The sequence below is a fragment of the Pristis pectinata genome, chromosome 1, assembly GCF_009764475.1.
Source record: "Pristis pectinata isolate sPriPec2 chromosome 1, sPriPec2.1.pri, whole genome shotgun sequence".
NCBI classification, from domain to species: Eukaryota; Metazoa; Chordata; class Chondrichthyes; order Rhinopristiformes; family Pristidae; genus Pristis; species Pristis pectinata.
This window is the reverse complement of record NC_067405.1, coordinates 63,132,399-63,152,598: the sequence shown is the minus strand read 5'-3', so window position 1 is coordinate 63,152,598 and position 20,200 is coordinate 63,132,399. Positions and strand designations below refer to the sequence as shown.

Here is a 20,200-nt window from a genome sequence, read left to right as displayed (position 1 = left end):
TAAAACCATGATGGACCTTTTTTCTCTTCCCAAGACTGGAGTTCAAACACCAACTGTTGTGGCTCTTGGCTGACAGGCAGCCACCTCATTGAAGATGATATATCAAACCTAATAGAATCAAGCTTCCAATCTGCCCATTGCCCTACAAATGGTATTGCCTGTTATAGATCATTGTTCAACATGACGGCTAATGTTCCTTTTGAGCTTTCCCATCTTTCAACTTTGTCAGCTGTTAGAATGTATTAAGTGAAAAGGCTAGGTTACTTAAACGCTTCCTCGAGCTTTGTAAAGAAAAACAACTGAACCGTTAGCATCAGATGGAAGACAGCACAAATACAAGAAAGAATGAACTAAGCCCAAGGTTAGTCATAAACAGCAGAGGAGTCAAAATATCTCAAGAGACTGAAAAAGGGCCCCTGCAAAGCATTGCTGATCATTAGAAATTGGTTTCCCTAAATTGCCAAGGTCTACAAAATATGACAGATAATGAAAATCCTTAATGAAAAGTTTGCTCAGTTTTATTTTGCTTGAAGTTAAGTCAATTTATGCTTTAACATTTTAACTTAAATTCCAAGAATAGTTTTGTAAATGCATGTTCAAAATCATTATGGATTAAAATACCCCTCCATCAAACCAAATGGTTAAATGTTTTGCCAATTAGAAACTTGTCCTTTTCAATTATGCAACAAGACTGTATTGAACTGCAGTCTGGAATTCACTTTTTGTCATATAAGCATGCAAACAGAACACAACCTTCAATTCCTTCTAAGTTAGTGAAGGTGTTAACCCAGGGGGAACGGATTAATTCCTATGTTGCAACAGCAAAGAAGTCCACTAATATTAGCAACAGTGATTCCTAGCCTTAGATACACACCTTCAGTAGGAGGTTCTGGTGTTTCAAAAGTTTTGGGATCTTCCACCTGCAAGCGAACCTTCAGAAGTTCTTGCACACGTTTAAGGTCCTGAAAGTTACTTACTACGTAAGTACCATAATCAACTGTTGTGATCTGTTGGAGTTCACGTTCATCTACATTCTTTGCCCCTACACCAAAAACATTAATTCCTGAAGTTTTTAATGGCTCCAAGTAACGTTGGATCCTGTCCCTAGATTTTCCTCCATTGACGACTATCAGGTACTGGAGTGCTCCTTCATGTTTTCTACCTCCAGCCTGCCTGTTGAAATGATTTTTCATGACAAAGTCCAGACCTATTCCGGTGTTAAGCGGTGAACCTCCTTTTGGCCTAATTCGTCTGATGGCGTTTTGAAGAGCACCTTTACTTAGGTGTTGTTTCAACAGGAACTCAGTTTTCCCGTTGTTGCTGTATTGTGCCAGACCAACACGAACTTTGTTGGCTCCAATATCAAGACTATTAATTACGTTCAGGATAAAATCACGAATGTGGGCAAACTCTTCAGACCCAATATTGTTAGACCCATCAATCAAGAACACAACATCTTTCTTATCCGTACTGAAACCTGCAAGAGAATTGTACTTATTAATTTGTTGGCAATTTGCATCACCAAAACATTGACAATGGTTTTACTCACAACACACATTACATCTATAATCACATATATTTTGAAATTCAGCTCCTGGAATACTAACACATTGGTTTTCGAGTGCATGCAGCAAATGTTATGTTCTCTGGACCATTTCCCCTTGAGTAGTTGGCACTGAAAGTTAGGGAAGGTGGGAAGTTTACTGCACGTTACCATCATTTTCAAGGAGCCACAAAATTATATCAAGATCTGTAAGGAATCCACGGGATTTGGCAATATTCACATGGAAGAAGATGGAAATCTCATGTATTCCCAGGCTGTGTTAGTAGAGAAATCCTCAAACAAAAGAAAATTGAGCACTGAACAATTTTATCAACAGAAAAATGAAAGAAAAGGGAAACAACAGGGTGCATTTATATTGCATCTTTATCATAATGCATCCCCAGGCAATTTACAGGTGAGCCTCCTGGACAAAATGTGATGCTGAACTGAATATATACAGAGATATTAGGATAGAGGAACAAAGCCTTGGTCATAGAGTTATTCTTGTCGTATTGTAGGTCAAATGGGAGTGCAATTTTAGGAGTGAATTCCAGAATTTAGATGTCAGAGACATCTCTGGATAGAAAATGAAGTAAATAGGGGGACAGAGGAGAAAAACATCAGGGGAAGCCACAGAGAGACACCAACTCAGCCAAACATAAATGTCTAGAGGGAATGGGGATATGCATGGGATTGGGAGAATGGGGATATGTATACAACTGGGAGGTTTCTAATAAAGTGTTGGTAAAAAGAGAAAAGCATTGATTGTAGTCTTTCAATCCTCATTAGATAAAAAAAAGTGTGCCCAAGAACTAAAACACTGCTAATGTGATACCATTATTCAAAAAAAGCAAGGTGAATAAATGGCAGGAGTTAATCAAGGAAAGTCAGCTTGGATTTAAAGAATAATCATGTCTAGCAAATGATTGAATTCTTTGACCAATAGGGAAGGTGGATCAGGGCAGTATAGCAGAAAGGGTGTGTGCACATGTGTGGTGTGCGTGCACTATATATATGTGTTGTATTTTAGGACCTCCCAAAGTATCTATCAGTGTGTCACACGGGGCTTTTAAAAGGGAATCCAATGGGATTAAGGGAAAATGATAGTAAGGGTATAAAACGGGTTTAGTGACAATAAGCTCCTCTTGGCAAATGAGGACGGGAAGTGGCTGAACTGTCAGTGATGGGGCACCTTGGGACCAGTGACCATAATTCTATTAGTTTTAAAATAGTTATGGAGGAAGATAGGACTTGTCCACAAATTAAAGTCCTAAATTGGGGCAAAGCTTACTTGGATGGCAATAGACAGGAACTTCCAAGGGTTGATTGGGAGAGGCTGTTTGCAGATAAAGGGACCTCTGGCAAGTGGAAGGCTTTTAAAAGTGAGATGGGGAGAGTTCAGGACCAACATTTTTCTGTTAGAGTGAAGGGCAAGTTTGGCAGGATTAGAGAACCCTGGCTAATGAGGATATTGAGGACTCTGGTCAGGAAAAAGTAGGCGTATGTGTGTATGGCATGCTTGCCTTCATCAGACAGGGGACTAAGTATAAGAGTTAGTTTGTCATATTACAACTGGACAAGACATTAGTGAAAACTGCACCTGGGATACTGTGTGCAGTTCTGGTTCCCATACTATAGGGAGGATGTGATTAAGGCAGAAAAGGTACTGGAAAGTTTCACAAGAATGTTGCCAGGACTGGAAGGCTTGAGTTATAAGGGGAGATTGGATAGGCTGGGACTGTCTTCTCTGGAGCGAAGGAGGCTGAGTGGTGACCTTATAGAGCTTTATAAAATCATGAGGGGCTTAGATAAGATAGGAGGTCAGGGTCTTTTTTCCAAGGTAGGGGAGTCTAAAACAAGAGGTCATAGGTTTAAGGTGAGAGGGGAAAGATTTAAGGGGTACCTGAGGGGCAAGATTTTCCCCCACACAGAGGATGGTGGGTAGATGGAATGAGCTGCCAGAGGAAGTGGTGGAGATGTTTAAAAGGCATTTGAACAGTTTCACGGATAGGTAAGGTTTAGAAGGATATGGGCCAAATACAGGCAAATGGGACTAGCTTGGTCAGCATGGATGAGTTGGGCCAAAGGGCCTGTTTCCATGCTGTATAACTCTACAAGAGCAAAAAAAAAAGTGAGAGATATTTTTTCATCCCTACAGAAAACACACCTGAATGCCAAGGTCAGGTATTAAATGTCCCCAAGTCAAGTATAGGTGCAGAGTAAGTTGCATTTTAATTGGTTGTGCTTATCTGAAAAGCATTTCTTCGATATCTGCTGGGTTTGATCAGTACGCAGAGGGTCAGTGCAACATTCAGAGCAGCGGTCTGGCCAGGAGGTTGCCAGAGGGGTCAGAACATAGATCAACTGCTGAGAATCCACAGGGAGGAGGGTTGAAAAAAATCAGGGAGAAATGGGCATAGAGAGGTTGAAGGTTGGATGGGGTGAAATTCATAGGTGTAGGGAAAAAAACACTGGTAAATACAGGAAGGATGTTACTGGGGTGGGGGTTTGTCAGCAGTTCAATGAGTAAGGCAGATGTTTGGTAAGAGTTGTGTGCTTGGAAGGTCTCAAGGCCTAATGTCAAGAATGATACAAGAATACATAGAATGATTTGCATCTCCACATTGCCCCTCTTCACCATTATTTCAATCATGATTATGCTGAAATCTCTTGCCTATGCTGAGATTCAACTGTTCTGTTACCTTTCAGAACAACTAAACACTTCCCTATTGTAACTTGCCCAAAAGTACTGCAGTCCTTGCCCAGACCCATGTTAAGTTTCGCAATCTCTTATTTTGATACCTTAACTATTTTCTTCCTTCACAACTCACTCCTGTTGCCTTTAACTACCTCTAACCTCACATCATAGGCATAATCCTGGGTTCTGTGATTTTCTGCTATCATGTGCATTTTTAGCAGAGTTGTGGGAGTCTCTTATCCCTCTATGCAAACACCCCAACGTTTTCTGCTTTCCTTTGGCCTTTAGTGGATCTCAAAACAAAAACCTTTTCAACAGTGCTTCCAGCCAGCCCTCTCAGGTTTTCTACTGTCCTCCCAGCAAAATACATTGGAGTTCTATGAATAACCTGTTAATGCAAAAGGTTTGCAGTGATCCCTCCAAGTAGGAGAAAAGTTGACCTTCATTCTGAGCCACTAACATTCCCTCCAGCTCATGTCACACCCCTAGGTAGGGCCTCATTGTCATTCACCCATGTAGTGTACTACAATGACAATTCTCTTTGATGCTTCTTAGAGTCATAGAGCTGTGCAGCACAGAAGTGGGCCCTGCACCTGGCTCATCCATGCCGACAGCGATGTCTATCTAGGCTCATCCCATTTGCCTGATTAAGCCTGTATCCCTCTGCACCTTACCTATCCAAGTACCTGTCCAAATACCTCTTAAACATTCTAACACTTCCTCTGAATGCTCTGTGTAAAAAAAAAATGACCCCTCAAATCTCCTTCAAACTTCTCCTTTCTCACCTTAAACCTATGTAATCTAGTTTTAGACTTCTCTATCCTGGCAAAAAAGACCCTTACCACCTACCCTATCTATGCCCCTTATGATCTTATAAACCTCTATAAAGTCACCCCTTAGCCTTCCACATGAGAACAAACCCAGCCTATCCAATCTTTCCTTGTAACTGAAGTCCTTCATTCTAGGCAACATCCTGGTGAATGTCTTCTGCACTATTTTAAATGCTACCACATCCATCCTGTAGTGTGGCAATCAGAACTGTGCAAAATATTCCAAATGCAACATGACCAACATTTTGTATAGCTGTAACATGATGTCCCAACTTGTACTCAAAGATTTGTAAAAAAAAGTCTTCCTTACCTGTTACCACAGTGGTAGATTCGTAGATTCTTTTTATCCCGTCAATATCCAGTGTTGTCAGCGGTCCCAATAAACGTTGTTGTATATTCATCACGTTCCTTAAGTCGACTAGCTTGTAAACATACTGAGGAGACAGTGAAATTTCTTCGAGCTCTTCATCAGCTGCACCTCCAGATCCAATAACAATAGGTGCTACACCAACTTTTTTCAATGCCTCTGATGCCAGAGTAACTGAATCTGCTGATCTGCCAGCAGTGAAAAGCACCAAAAACTGAGGCACGCCCTCTTCGATCCTGCTACCGCCAGCCTTGGTGAAAAGGTTGTTTTTAACATAATTTAGTGCATCACCCGTTCTGATGCTCCGCCCACCTTTAGGTCGTAGGTTACGGATGGCAGTTTGAACTTCAGGTTTGGTGGTGTAAGCGTTTAAGAGGAATTCTGTTCTGGGATCATTGCTATATTGTACAACTCCAACACGGACTTTGTCAATGCCAACATCGAGATTGTCAACTATTCTAGAAATAAAGGAACGCACTGGAGAGAAAGCCGACCTCATATTCTCTGACCCATCAATTACGAAGACAATATCTCTCCTGTCGGTATCTGGAACTACAAAATAAACATTTGTTTAATTTTTCATTGAATGCAATGAAATCAAACGCCTACCACATAAATGAAGGTGAATTGGATTCCAGATAATCTGAATAATTCTAGAATTTGTTAAGATTCTATCAGAGCATTCCACTTGGGTGGGGACACTGACAGACCAGCGTCCAATCCTCCAGTAGTCACTACCTACATTATGTGTGTACATATATCCTCACGTGTAAATAATTTGTGTAGGTTTAAAGGCTGCCTCCAAAAGAAATCAGACTTAATTCCCTGCACATGGCTCTGGTTCCAGCATAATGTTTTCCCTGCCCTGGTGTTCTCCCATCAGATATTAAGAACGCTAATTAACACTGAGGTAACAATTGCATGAGCATAAGTTGATGGACAGCACATCAGTGCGGCAGGTATAGCTGCTTCCTCTCAATTCCAGCCACCTGGGTTCGATCCTGACCTCTGGTGCCGTCTATGAGGGATTTGTACGTTCTCCATGTGTTGGTTTCCTCAGGGTGCAGTTCCCTCCCATGTATCAAAGATGTGCAGTTTGCCAGATTAATTGGCCCTTAGTGTGTAGTTGAGTGGTAGAAATTGGGAGGAGTTAATGGAAATGTGGGTTGAATAACAAAGTGTGATTAGTGTAATATTAACGTAAATGGGTGCTCGATGTTTGGTACGGATTTAATGGACCAAAGGGTCTGTTTCTGTAGTTTGACTCTGTTTATCTCAGTCACATGGATCATTTGTGCACATCTCTGAGCAGTGATTGTTTGCAGAGAACCTAAATGTGGAAGCTTGAACCAACTTTCATATACATACATGCTCCAGTAAGGGTTAAAACACAAGATTATTTGCTTCCCTCCCTCCTAACCATGGCTCCCCTTCCCCACCTTTGTACCAACCGAGGGAAATATGTAGTGCCTTCTGCGGAAGAGCTGGCAAATCTATAACACCCTGCTGGCTGCCCTCCTTATTTTGGCTAAACCTAGTGAACTAACAAATTAGCTATTTGTTAATTCTGGGTATATTTGGTACCAGAAGGTTGAAGAAATCTAGTTTTAGCAACAGTATATAACGGGAATATAGCCTTGGAGCCAGTATTAACATTGATCCCCATGTACTGAATAATACATTGTTTGAAGATCCAGTGGATAAATTCACACACGACTTTATTGTCTTCTACCTGGTGTGTGTCAGATATATTCTCCTTTTGTCACGCTTTACTCTATTATAATCATGTCTCTTTGATTAGTGATTGCAATTACAGTAAAGAAAAAAATTATTAAAAACCTATTTTAGAGACTAGGATCATTCATTCCCTCTTACTTTCTGCAATAATTTTTCTTTAACTTATCTAAGAATACGAAGTGAGAGATTATTTATTTCCTTGTGGAAAACACATCTGAATGCCATGGGTAGGCATTAATATACCAAAGGCAAGTATAAATATAGAGAAAGGTCCATTTTAATTGGTTGTAATAACATGCTTTAATCCAATATGAGAAAAGTACTTCTTCAACCTCTGAAGTTCCTGTCAGCTGTTTGTGGATGTTTTGCCAGCTCCTACAGCAATTCCCCATCACTTTAAGATGGGGAATACACTCAAACAACCTACTCCAGGCTGGACCAGCATAGGTGCACCTTCCCCATTTATTTCAATGGAGAGGAATAGCTGTGGGGGGCTAATGCAAGCCAGTCTGTCAGCAATGAGTGAAATTACTAAATGAGTAGCAAACAAAATGGTGGAGGAACTCAGTGGGTCAGGGTTGAAACCCTTCATCTGGACTGCAAGGTAGAGGGGAGATCGCCAGTATAAAGAGGCGAGGGGAAGGGGTAGACAACTAACAGCACCTTCCAAATTTGCAACCTTTACCACCAAGAAGTCCAAAGAATTTAGGTGCATGGAAACACCACCACCCACAGGTTCTCCATCAAGTTCTCATCATCCTGACTTGGCTACTCAGTATGTGTCAAAATAACCACATCTGATGGAAGTGACCCTGACTGCTTGTATTCAATATCAAGTTTCTGAGGTACAGGGGCAGTCTAGGGGACATTGATCATGCAAAAGAGGATGAAAGTTTCCTTGAAGGCACATTCTGACATGTATACAAGATTTCAAAGAGAAAGTGAACATCACTATTCAATAAGATAGAAGGAGGACAAAAGAAACTATATGTATCTTCAAAGTATTAACTTTATAACCATATTAATAACCCAGAGGAGTGATAATACACCGGTGGTTTTGCATAAAGAGATTTATAATTTAGGGAAGAGATTAAGCAACAAGCTGTAGCGGTTGCTACCGCGGAATAAAACAAGACTCTACTCGGAGGATCGCCAAACAGAACTGGTTTATTTTCCCGCCTTGTGCGGGCCCTTTAAGGGAGAAAAACTCCCGCCCAAAAAAACCGGCAATGACGTAAGTCCTACGTCATCAGGACTTCCCCGCGCGCGGGTTCTCCCCGTCGCTCGGAAAGACGAGGCCCGCCGCCATCTTGGGCCTCGTCGCTCCGACGCCGCGCGACCCGACTGCCGAGCCGGTTCGCCCGACTAGACGGTGAGTCGCCACACAACCCCCCCCAGAACCGGCGAGACAGTCCCCAAGGTCCGTGGGCTGTGCCAGCTGCCGCTTAGGGGGGCGGCCTCTGCGTCGTGGCGTGGCAACCTCGACAGGCTGTTGCAGATCCAAATGGGCCGGTTTGAGGCGGTCCGCCGTGAAAACCTGTTCCCTGCCTCCAATGTCCAAAATAAAAGTGGATCCGTTATTCCGTATGACTCGGAACGGTCCCTCATATGGTCGTTGCAATGGCGCCCGAGGTGTGCCCCTGCGAACGAAAACAAACTTACAGTCCCGTAGTTCCTTGGGCTGGCAGGATGGGGCTTGACCGTGCCATGAGGTGGGAATCGGGGCCAAGGCGCCGAGCTTCTCGCGCAGTCTTTGTAGAACTGCTGGGGGTTGTTCCCCTTGGTCCTGAAGGGCAGGTATGAAATCCCCGGGGACAACTAGTGGCGCCCCGTATACAAGCTCAGCTGACGAAGTGCGGAGGTCTTCTTTGGGGGCAGTGTGTATGCCGAGCAGGACCCAAGGCAGCTCGTCAACCCAGTTAGGACCCTTCAGGCGGGCCATCAAGGCCGATTTTAGATGGCGGTGAAAACGTTCCACCAACCCGTTTGATTGAGGATGGTAGGCCGTGGTGGTGTGCAGCTGCGTCCCTAGCAGGTTCGCTAATGCAGCCCAGAGACTGGAAGTGAATTGGGTGCCTCTGTCTGAAGTGATGTGGGCCGGAACGCCAAAACGTGAGACCCAAGTTGTGAGCAGCGCTCGGGCGCAGGAATCAGTTGTGATGTCAGTCAGGGGGGTTGCCTCAGGCCACCTCGTGAACCGGTCCACGATGGTAAGGAGGTACCGGGCTCCTCTTGAAACCGGCAGAGGCCGTTTAGGCCAAAGACGCCCTGGCAGACGCCACGATGCTGGTACACCCTAGGACTGACGTCCCGACTGCCCTCACGGTAGACGCGTCCAACACCGCGGTGGGTGGGGTACTGGAACAGCTACTCGAAGGCCGCTGGCAACCCTTGGCATTTTTCAGCAAACACCTTAGACCGCCCGAACTGAAGTACAGCGCTTTTGATCGGGAACTTCTAGCGCTGTATCTGGCGGTCCGGCATTTCCGATACTTTCTAGAAGGCAGGCCTTTCACCGCTTTCACCGACCATAAGCCTCTGTCCTTTGCCTTCTCCAAAGTCTCCGATCCCTGGTCAGCTCGTCAGCAGAGACATTTATCCTACATTTCCGAGTTCACAACTGACATCCAACATGTCTCCGGAAAGGATAATGTCGTTGCTGATGCACTTTCCAGACCAACCATCCACAACCTATCCTTGGGTGTCGACTACACGGCCCTGGCTGACGCACAGCAAGCCGACGACGAACTGCCCAGCTACAGAACCGCAGTCTCGGGTCTGCAGCTCCGAGATTTCTTGGTTGGTCCAGGTCAGCGGACCCTACTTTGCGACGTTGCGACTGGTCAGCCCCGCCCTATTGTCCCTGCAGCCTGGCGGAGACGCGTTTTTGACTCGGTACATGGGTTGGCGCACCCATCCATCAGATCTACTGTCCGACTGGTCGCCAGCAAGTTTGTCTGGCATGGCCTGCGCAAACAGGTCAGTGAGTGGGCCAGGACTTGTCTGCACTGCCAGACGTCAAAAATCCAGCGACACACCAAGGTCCCACCACAGCAGTTCGAGCCTACCCGTAGGAGGTTCGACCACATACACGTCAGTCCAGGTGATGTCCTTGCCCTTACCAGCCAGCAGCAAGAACAGAGGGCGCATGATACGGGCTGCTGCAGGGATGAAACGATGGTAAAAGTTGACCATCCCAAGGAATTCCTGTAGGCCTTTGACTGTGTCGGGGCGGGCAAAATGGTGGATAGCATCCACCTTGGCGGGTAGGGGTGTTGCCCCGTCGCTGGTGATTTTGTGGCCGAGGAAATCGATAGAGTCAAGTCCGAATTGGCACTTGGACGGGTTAATCGTGAGGCCGAAATCGCGGAGGCGGGAATACAGCTGGCGGAGGTGGGAAAGGTGTTCCTGGCGGTTACGGCTGGCGATCAGTATGTCGTCCAAGTAAATGAACACGAAGTCCAGGTCTCGGCCTACCGCGTCCATCTGCCGCTGGAAGGTCTGCGCGGCGTTCTTAAGGCCAAACGGCATCCGAAGGAATTCGAACAGGCCGAATGGGGTGATAATCGCAGTTTTGGGGACGTCATCCGGATGGACCGGGATTTGGTGGTATCCCCTAACGAGGTCCACTTTGGAAAAGATGCGGGCCCCGTGTAAGTTCGCTGCGAAGTCCTGGATGTGAGGGATGGGATAGCGGTCCGGGGTGGTGGCGTCATTCAGCCTGCGGTAGTCGCCGCAGGGCCTCCACCCTCCGGTGGCTTTGGGGACCATGTGCAGGGGGGAGGCCCAGGGGCTGTCTGACCTGCGAACAATCCCCAGCTCCTCCATGTGATGGAACTCTTCCTTTGCCAGGCGGAGCTTGTCTGGAGGTAATCGTCGTGCTCGGGCATGAAGGGGTGGCCCTGTGGTAATGATGTGGTGTCGTACCCCATGTGTGGGCCGAGAATTTGTAAACGAAGGTGCCAAAATCGATGGGAATTCGGCTAGGAGCTTGGCGAAATCGTCGCCAGAAAGGGTAATGGAGTCCAGGCGCGGGGCTGGTGGGCTGATTTCTCCCAGGGGATAGGTCCGGAGAGTGCTAGAGTGGACTAACCGCTTCCTTCGCAGGTCGACTAACAGGTTGTGGGCCCGAAGGAAATCGGCGCCTAGGAGTGGTCGGGCGACGGTGGCAAGGGTAAAGGTCCAGGTAAAACGGCTGCCGCCAAAGTGTAATTGAAGCGTACGGGTGCCGAAAGACCGTATCGTTGTACCGTTGGCGGCATTGAGTAGAGGACCTGGTGGCCTGTCACGAGTGTCGCGGCCTGTCGGGGGCAAAATACTGACCTCCGCTCCAGTATCAACGAGGAAATGCCGTCCAGATTTCTTGTCCTGAACGAAGAGGAGGCTCTGTCGGCGGCCAGCCGCCGTAGCCATCAGCGGCGGCTGGCCCTGGCGTTTCCCTGAAACTTGCAGGGTGGGCGGCATCGACGGGCCTCCGCACCCCACCTCTGATGGTAGAAGCACAGCTGGTCACCCGTGTCGTCGTCTGCGTTCCTGGGGCGTGGCTGCTCGGTTGCTGGGGCCGGGCGAGGCAGGCGTTGGGCTCGCGGCCTGGTGATTTGACTGACGGACGAACCGCTCTCGCGCTTGGCCCTCCACAGGACATCTGCCCGGGCGGCCACCTCACGGGGGTTGCTGAAGTCGGCATCAGCTAACAACAAGTGGATGTCATCGGGGAGCTGTTCGAGGAAGGCCTGTTCGAACATCAGGCATGGCTTGTGTCCCTTGGCCAATGCCAGCATCTCATTCATTAGGGCGGATGGGGATCTGTCCCCCAGGCCGTCCAGATGAAGCAGGCGGGCGGCGCGCTCACGACGGGAGAGGCCGAAGGTCCGGATCAAAAGATCTTTGAAAGCTGGGTACTTATCTTCCTCCGGAGGCGACTGGATGAAGTCTCCAACCTGGGCGGCTGTCTCCTGGTCCAGAGAGCTAACCACATGGTAGTACTTCGTGGAGTCGGAGGTGATCTGCCGAAGGTGGAATTGCGCTTCAGCCTGGTCAAACCAGACGCTGGGCCGAAGTGTCCAAAAGGTGGGCAGCTTGAGGGCCACTGCGTTGGCTGCTGCGCTGTCGTCCATTTCGCGGGTCCAAAAGCCGTTTGGACCGTCGGGGTCACCAATGTAGCGGTTGCTACCGCGGAATAAAACAAGACTCTACTCGGAGGATCGCCAAACAGAACTGGTTTATTTTCCCGCCTTGTGCGGGCCCTTTAAGGGAGAAAAACTCCCGCCCAAAAAAACCGGCAATGACGTAAGTCCTACGTCATCAGGACTTTCCCGCGCGCGGGTTCTCCCCGTCGCTCGGAAAGACGAGGCCCGCCGCCATCTTGGGCCTCGTCGCTCCGACGCCGCGCGACCCGACTGCCGAGCCGGTTCGCCCGACTAGACGGTGAGTCGCCACAAAGATCTCAAAAATCACTAATTTGAGGATTATTCGCAGCGTAAAGAGTATCAAGATGGTGGAGGTAGATCCGTGACCGAGCATAGGGTGCACAATAGACGGGTTTAATTTCTGAGATCTGTTCCTCAGTAAGTTCTGGGAGACAGATTCCCTAAAGAGATGGGCAGGGTTATCATGAACAAAGATGGCACCAACATCAGAAGGCAAAGGATTAATCCATAGAACAATACAGCACAGGAACAGGCCCTTCAGCCCATGATACCAATTTAAACTGCGCATCTGCCTGCACATGGTCTATATCCCTCCATTCCCTGACTGTTCATGTGTCTGTCTAAATTCATCCGAAACATTGCTATCACATCTGCTTCCATCACTTCCCCTGGCAGTGCACTCCGTGCACCTACTACTCTGTGTAAAAAAATTGCCTCATAAGGCTCCTTTAAACTTTACTTCTCTCACCTTAAAGCTATGCCTTCTGGTATTTGACATTTCCACCTTGGTGAAAAAAAGACTCTGACCATCTACCCATCTATCTCTCTCATAATTTTATATATTTCTATCAGGACACCCCTCAGCCTCTGACGCTCTAGAGAAAACAATCCAAGATTGTCCAACCTCTCCTTACAGCTAATACTCTCTAATCCAGGCAACATCCAAGTGAACCTCTTCTGCACCTTCTCCAAAGCCTCCACATTCTTCCTGTAATGCAGTGGCCAGGACTGCACACAGTACTCCAAATGTGGCCTAAGCAAAGTTTTATACAGCTGCAACATGACTTCCCAACTTTTATACTCAACACCGCAACCGATGAAGGCAAGCATGGCATACGCCTCCTTAACCACCCTATCTATTTGCGTTGACACTTCCAGGGAGCTATGGACTTGCACCCCAAGATCTCTCTGTACATCGATGCTCCTAGAGGTCCTACCATTTACTGTATATTTTCCTCTTACATTTAATCTCCCAAAGTTCAATACCTCACATTTGTCTGGATTAAGGTCCATCTGTCATTTCTCTGCCCATATACTTCCAACTGGTCTATATCCTGCTGAATCCTTTGACAATCTTCCCCATTATCCACAAGTCTGCCAATTTTTGCAATGTCTACAAACATACAAATCAACCCACCTACATTCTTGCCTAAATATCATAAACAGAAGTCCCAGCACTTATCGTTGTGTAACACCAATGGTCACAAACCTCCAGTCAGAATAATACTGCTCCACCACTACTGTCTTTCATCACCAAGCTAATTTTGAATTCAATCTACCAAGTTTCCATGGATCCCATGTTTTTTAATCCTCTAGGTTAGCCTAACGTGGGGACTTTATCAAAAGCTTTAGTAAAGTCCATGTATACAACATCCACTGACCTATCCTCATCAATCACCTTCGTCATCATTTCTAATATGTTTATGTTTTTCCAGATGCGAGTAGACCCTGTCTCCAAGAATCTCCTCCAATAATTTCCCTACAACTGATGTAAGACTTATCATCCTATAATCTCCCAGTTTGTCTCTATTAATCCTTCTTAAACAAAGGAACAGCATTGACTATTCTCCAGTTCTCTGGGACCTCGCCAGTGACTAATGAGACAAAGATCTCTGTCAAGGCCCCAGCAATCTTCTACCTTGCCTCTCTCAATAACCTGGGGGAGATCCCATCAGGAGATCTTCAAGAGACCCAAAACTTCTTCCTCATTAATATTAACATGCCCTAGAATATCAGCATACCCCACCCTGATCTAACTATCCTCCAAGTCCTCCTTCTTTGTGAGTACTGATGCAAAGTAGTCATTTAGTATCTTGCCCACTTGCTCTAGCTCCAGGCATAAATTCCCTTCTCTGCCCTTGAGTGATCATACCCTCTCCGTAGTTACCCTCTTGTTTTTAATGTATGTATTTCTTTTAGAGTAAATTTGCAATCTTTCTCATCAAGCAAAGTTCCCAAACCTCGTCATCCTCATCTTCCTCACTGGAACACGTTGGTCCTGAATTCTGATCAGACGGCCTTTAAACAACATTGGCTTAGCGGGAGAAGCCAGAAAGTGGTAGTAAATGGTTGTCTCTCTGACTGGAGGCCTGTGACTAGTTGTGTGCCACAGATATCGGTGCTGGGTCCATTGTTGTTTATCATCGAAATTAATGATTTAGATGATAATGTGGTAAACTGGATCAGCAAATTTGTGGATGACACCAAGATTGGGGGCGTAGTGGACAGCGAGGAAGGCTATCAAAGCTTGCAGCATGATCTTGACCAGCTAGGAACATGGGCTGAAAAATGGCAGATGGAATTTAATGCAGACAAGTGTGAGGTGTTGCACGTTGGTAGGACAAACTAGTGTAAGACATACAGTAAATGGCAGGGCTCTGAGGTGTGCGGTAAAACAGAGGGACTTGGGAATACAGATCCATAGTTCCTTGAAAGTGACATCACAGGTATATAGGGTCATAAAGAGAGCTTTTGGCACATTGGCCTTCATAAATCAGGGCATTGAACAAAGGAGTTGGGATGTTATGTTGAAGTTAAAGACATTGGTGAGGCCAAATTTGGAGTATTGTGTGCAGTTATGGTCACCTACCTAAAGGAAAGATAAAAATAAGCTTGAAAGGGTGCAGAGAAAATTTACAAGAACATTGCTGGAACTTAAGGACCTGAGTTATAGGGAAAGGTTGAATAGGTTAGGACTTTATTCCCTGGAGCGCAGGAGAATGAGGGGAGATCTTATAGAGGTATACAAAATTATGAGGGGTATAGATAGGGTGAATGCATACAGGCTCCCCTCCCCCCCTCAAGGTTGGGTGAGACCAAAACTAGAGGACATAGGTTTAGGGTGAAAGGTGGAATATTTAAGGGAAATCTGAGGTGGAACTTCTTCACTCAGAGGGTGGTGCAAGTGTGGAACATGCTGCCAACAGAAGTGGTAGATGCGAGTTCAATTGTAACATTTAAGAGAGGTTTGGAATAGGTACATGGATGGGAGGGGTTTGGAGGGATATGGTCCAGGTGCAGGTAGATTGGACTAGGCAGAAGATCAGTTCAGCATAGACTAGATGGGCCGAAGGGCCTGTTTCTGTGCTGCAGTGCTCTATGACTCTAATTCCCATATGTCAGATGTGGACTTAACCAATAACAGCTGCTCCCAATCTACTCTCCCCAGCCTCTGTCTGATACTGTTGTAATTAGTCTTTCCCCAATTTAGCACTCTCCCCCAAGATCCAGTCCTATCCTTATCCACAACTGTCTGAAAACTTACACACTTATGATCACTGTTCCCAAAATGCTCCCCCTCTGAACTTCTAATCACCTGGCCAGGTTCATTTCCCAATAGAAGGTCTAGTATGGCCCTTTCCCTCATTGGATTATCTTCATGCTGTGTCAGGAAACCCTCCTGGATGCACCTTAACAAATTCTGCCCCATCTAAGCTTCTGGCACTAAGGGAGTCCCAGTCAAAATTGAACAAATTAAAGTCACCCACTATAGTTACCCTGTTGCTTTTACGTCTTTCCATAACCTGCCTACACATCTTTTTCTCTCTATCTCCTGTTGGATATTTGGAGGTCTATAGTATACGCCATTACAGTGATTGCGCCTTTCTTATTCCTGAACTCTACCTATTTTGCCTCACTAGCTGACTCCTCCAGGACTTCATCTCTAAGTGCTGTTGTGACATTCTCCCTGATCAGTAGTGCAACTGCCCCACCTCTTTTACCTCCCTTTCTATGGCGTCCGAAACATCTGAATCCTGGAATGTTGAAGTTGCCAGTCCTGCCCTTCTCTCAACCAAGTCTCCGTAATGGCTACATCATCATCATGCCATGTACTGATCCAGGCCCTAAATTCATCTGCTTTACCAGTAATACTCCTTGCATTGAAATAAATACACTTCAGCCCATCAGCCCCACTGTGGTCATTAACCTGGCCCTGCCTGTCCATCTTTGCAGCCTTGCTTGACCTAATTCTGCCTTCGCCTCAATCCCTCCATCTGCTGACCTTGTATGGATATCATGAAGGCTTGATAGCTTGCATCTCCAGGTACTGAAGGAACTCAGAAGGGAGACTGTACGTACTCTGACTGCAATTTCTCCAGTATTTTTATCTACAAGTTGTGTCAGGATATTGATGAGGTATTATGTAACTTGTTTAATGTAACATTTCATTTGAAAAAAATGATTAGCCATATTACTCCTGGATTTGTAGCAATTATTTGGGAGCTACATTAAGGCATATGTTTGTAAAAGGAAATATTGTTAAGAAACTGTGTGTAAGAGAAAACAAAGTGTCAAAGTGATGGGCATTGCTGAGATTGGATAGGAATTGAAAATTAGATGCAACTAATCTATCCATTATAACTGTGATAACTCTACCAAAACAATCTAAGGGTCAAAGCTTGGTCCATTTTGAACATCAGTCTTCATAGATGATCTAAGCACAGGTATAAGGAGGGTAAAAGATAATGTGAGTCCACAGGATTATGCTGAAGGATGCAGAGATAAAGAGGGCCCAAAGGATGAACGAAAATAATTCTTTAGCATTGCAGGGACAGGTAGCAAAAGCAATAAAGATATTAAGAATATCAAAGTCACAATGGACTGTAAGTGAAACTTAGTCACCAAGTTCCTTCCAAAGAAATTAGTTCAGGAGTCAGACTTTAAATATTTATATTTTAGTTTAAAAGACAGAAATAACAAGGTAAGATGCTGTGTATTGCCGATGTTCAAGGGGACATGGATGTCATTGTATATAAGTCACTAAAAACTAATAGGCAGGTGTAGCAGGCAATTAGGATGGCAAATGCTATGTTGGCTTTTATTTCAAGAGGATTTGAGAATATGAGTAAAGACATCTTACTACAATTATTAAAGGCTTCAGTGAGACCACACCTGAAGTGCTGTGTATAATTTTGGTCTTCTTTCAATGAGAAGGATTATTTGCTATGGAGGGAGTGCAGTGAAGATTCACCTGACTGATTCCTCAGATGGCAGATCTGTCATATGACGAGATATTAAGTAGGCTTGGCCTCAATGCTTTAGAGTTTAGAAGAATAACGTGAAACAGTCTTAGACTAAGGAATAAGCCAATGAGAAATGAGAAAAGAAATCCCTTTATGCAGAGGGTGGTGAATCTCTATCTTGGATAGCTGTGGAGGCGCAATCATTGAATTCATTCAAAACAGATCAACAGATTTCTGGATTTTAGAAGAATCACATGATAGGACAGGAACATGGTGTTGAGATAGAAGATCATCCATGATATTGTTGAATGGTGAATGAAGGGCCAAATGGCCTACTCCTGCTACAATTTTTTGTTATGTCCTTATTTCTTATATCGTCTCCACTTGAACAAGCTCCAAACCCAAAATCTGGTTGCAAATAAGGCCTAATTATACCAACAGTTCTGGTGTATAGATACCGTCATTTCATTGGGGAATACAGGGAGAGTGATAGTGAGTAGATGCTTGCAGGCCTCAGATAATGGTCAAAGAAGGATTGGAGGAGACATGGAATAGTTCGATTAACTGAAGGCAAGCTAAAGGAAAGTTATATGCTATAAATACTGCATATGAATACATCTAAATATGAATGTAACTGAAAATGCCTTCCTCTCACCTTCAGGAGCATCCTGCATGATTTGGATTATTTGTTCTTTTTTCAGTGTTTTCAGTGGTCTCTGAAGGTGCTGCTTTAGTGTTTCTGTGTCCTGTAGATCATCAAACTTGAAAGTAAACTTGGGGGACATTGAAATCTTTTGGAGCTCAGTGTCCTCTGCTTTTCCTGAACCAATGCTAACAGGACCTATGCCAGCACTTTTCAGTGCCAGGGCTGCCATACTAACATCGTCAGAGGACCTGCTGGCGGTGAGGAGGATCAAGAACTGAGGTACATCTTCCTCCACTCTGCTCCCAGCAGATCTAGTGAAGATATTCTTTGTGACATAACTCAGGGCTTCACCTATATTGGCTCGTGTCCCCCCTTTATACCGGAGGTTATCAACTGCCCTCTTCACCTCATTCTTTGTCTCATAGGTGTTCAAATAAAAGCTGACACTGGGATCTTCACTGAACTGTGCAACACCGACTCGGACTTTGTCGCTTTCAATGTCAAGGTTGTCGACAAATCTGTTGATGAAGTTTTTAATTGAAGGGAAAGTGCCTCTGGCATTTTCGGACCCATCAACAAGGAACACCACATCTCTCTTTGCAGAATCTGTAAGGAACAGTAGATAGACTGAGTACTAAAATATGCCATGAAATAAATATTTTAGGAGGTATTTTGTCACTGAGATGGGGGATTGGCATTTGAGATTAGAGGAGGTAGCTAGGGCATGAATGTTATTAGATGTTAGAAGGTGGAAGCTAAAGATAAGAGTCGGTGGCTGTTGGTTGGCACAAGACTAGAAGAAAGTAGAAGTATTAAATGGGCTGAATGAAGTGAAAATTTCATCACCTGTTCCAAACCTCTGAGCAAGATACAGGAGAGAGTTTCCACGTTCTCTAAGCTAAAATGACAGGCATTCTTCATAAACATGTTTACATCTTGTTATTGGCCCAACCATAAATAAAAGCTTTTCACTTACTGACATAACCATGGTGTTGCAGAACAATGAAAGTCACGAATATTCACAACAAAGTAAATTTATAGATGCAAAGTGTACCAATATTGTATTCATTCTTGACAAATGGACACATTATGTCTGTGAGTGATTATAGATTTGTAACTTCAAATCCCACTGTGGAAGTTGTGCTCTTTAGATGACTAATTCAATAACTAGATGATCAGACTATCATAACCACTTATTTAGAATGTCAAATTTGGTCAAAAGATACGGAACCACCTCTGTTCCTTTACATGCATTCACACTGATCACTTATGCATTCAACAACAGAGATGCAGATACATGGGCCAAATCATACTTGATTTGGCCCATTACTCTCCAGTACTCCACCTATGCCCAGAGTAACCTTGTGCAGATTCACAGTTATCCCAGGCCTCCCAATCCTAGAGTCAGGAGGTGAGATGTCATGAGACCTCAGCGATGACCAGGACTCAGTCAGCACACTGCTGATGACCAGCACCATTACAATCTGACAGCCTTTGACACCAGGCAAGACTGGGGCAGAGGCCACCTGTCACAGTCAATGAGGATTTGTAAAAGCTTTTACATCTCTATGATGTTCAAAACGATCAGAAATACATCAAATAATTAAAAAAACATTGAAAATCTAAAAACTAATTAAAAAGAAGTCTAAACTGCACTGTGGTCCACTCTTCGAGTGTACCCCCTATATTACTCCCATGATCAGACTTATCTTTTGCAGCCAAGCGGTTCCCATATATTTCTCATGATATAGGCCATTCAGCCCATCAAGTCTATCCCAATTCTCAGAGCAATCCTATTTTCCCCACTTACTTCCTAGAAACCTGTTCTCTTTCACATGCTCATCAACTCCACCCCAATTCTCCAATCATTTGCCTACATATGAATGATTTATAGTGGATGATTAACCTACCAACCAGCACATCTCTAGAATGTGAAAGAAAACTGGAGCACCTGGGGGGAGGGGGGTAGTCCATGTGGTTCTAGGG

At 45.1% G+C, this 20,200-nt stretch overlaps 1 protein-coding gene across 1 annotated transcript in view; it reads right to left on the bottom strand.

Annotated features, from left to right (window-relative positions):
• The window catches only part of LOC127587347 (collagen alpha-3(VI) chain-like), a 179,681-nt gene that overhangs the window by 67,430 nt on the left and 92,051 nt on the right, over nucleotides 1-20,200 (bottom strand). The window contains 3 exon segments of the mRNA XM_052008828.1: nucleotides 875-1,477; nucleotides 5,382-5,990; nucleotides 18,224-18,820. Of these exon segments, the coding sequence (XP_051864788.1) occupies nucleotides 875-1,477; nucleotides 5,382-5,990; nucleotides 18,224-18,820 (1,809 nt within the window).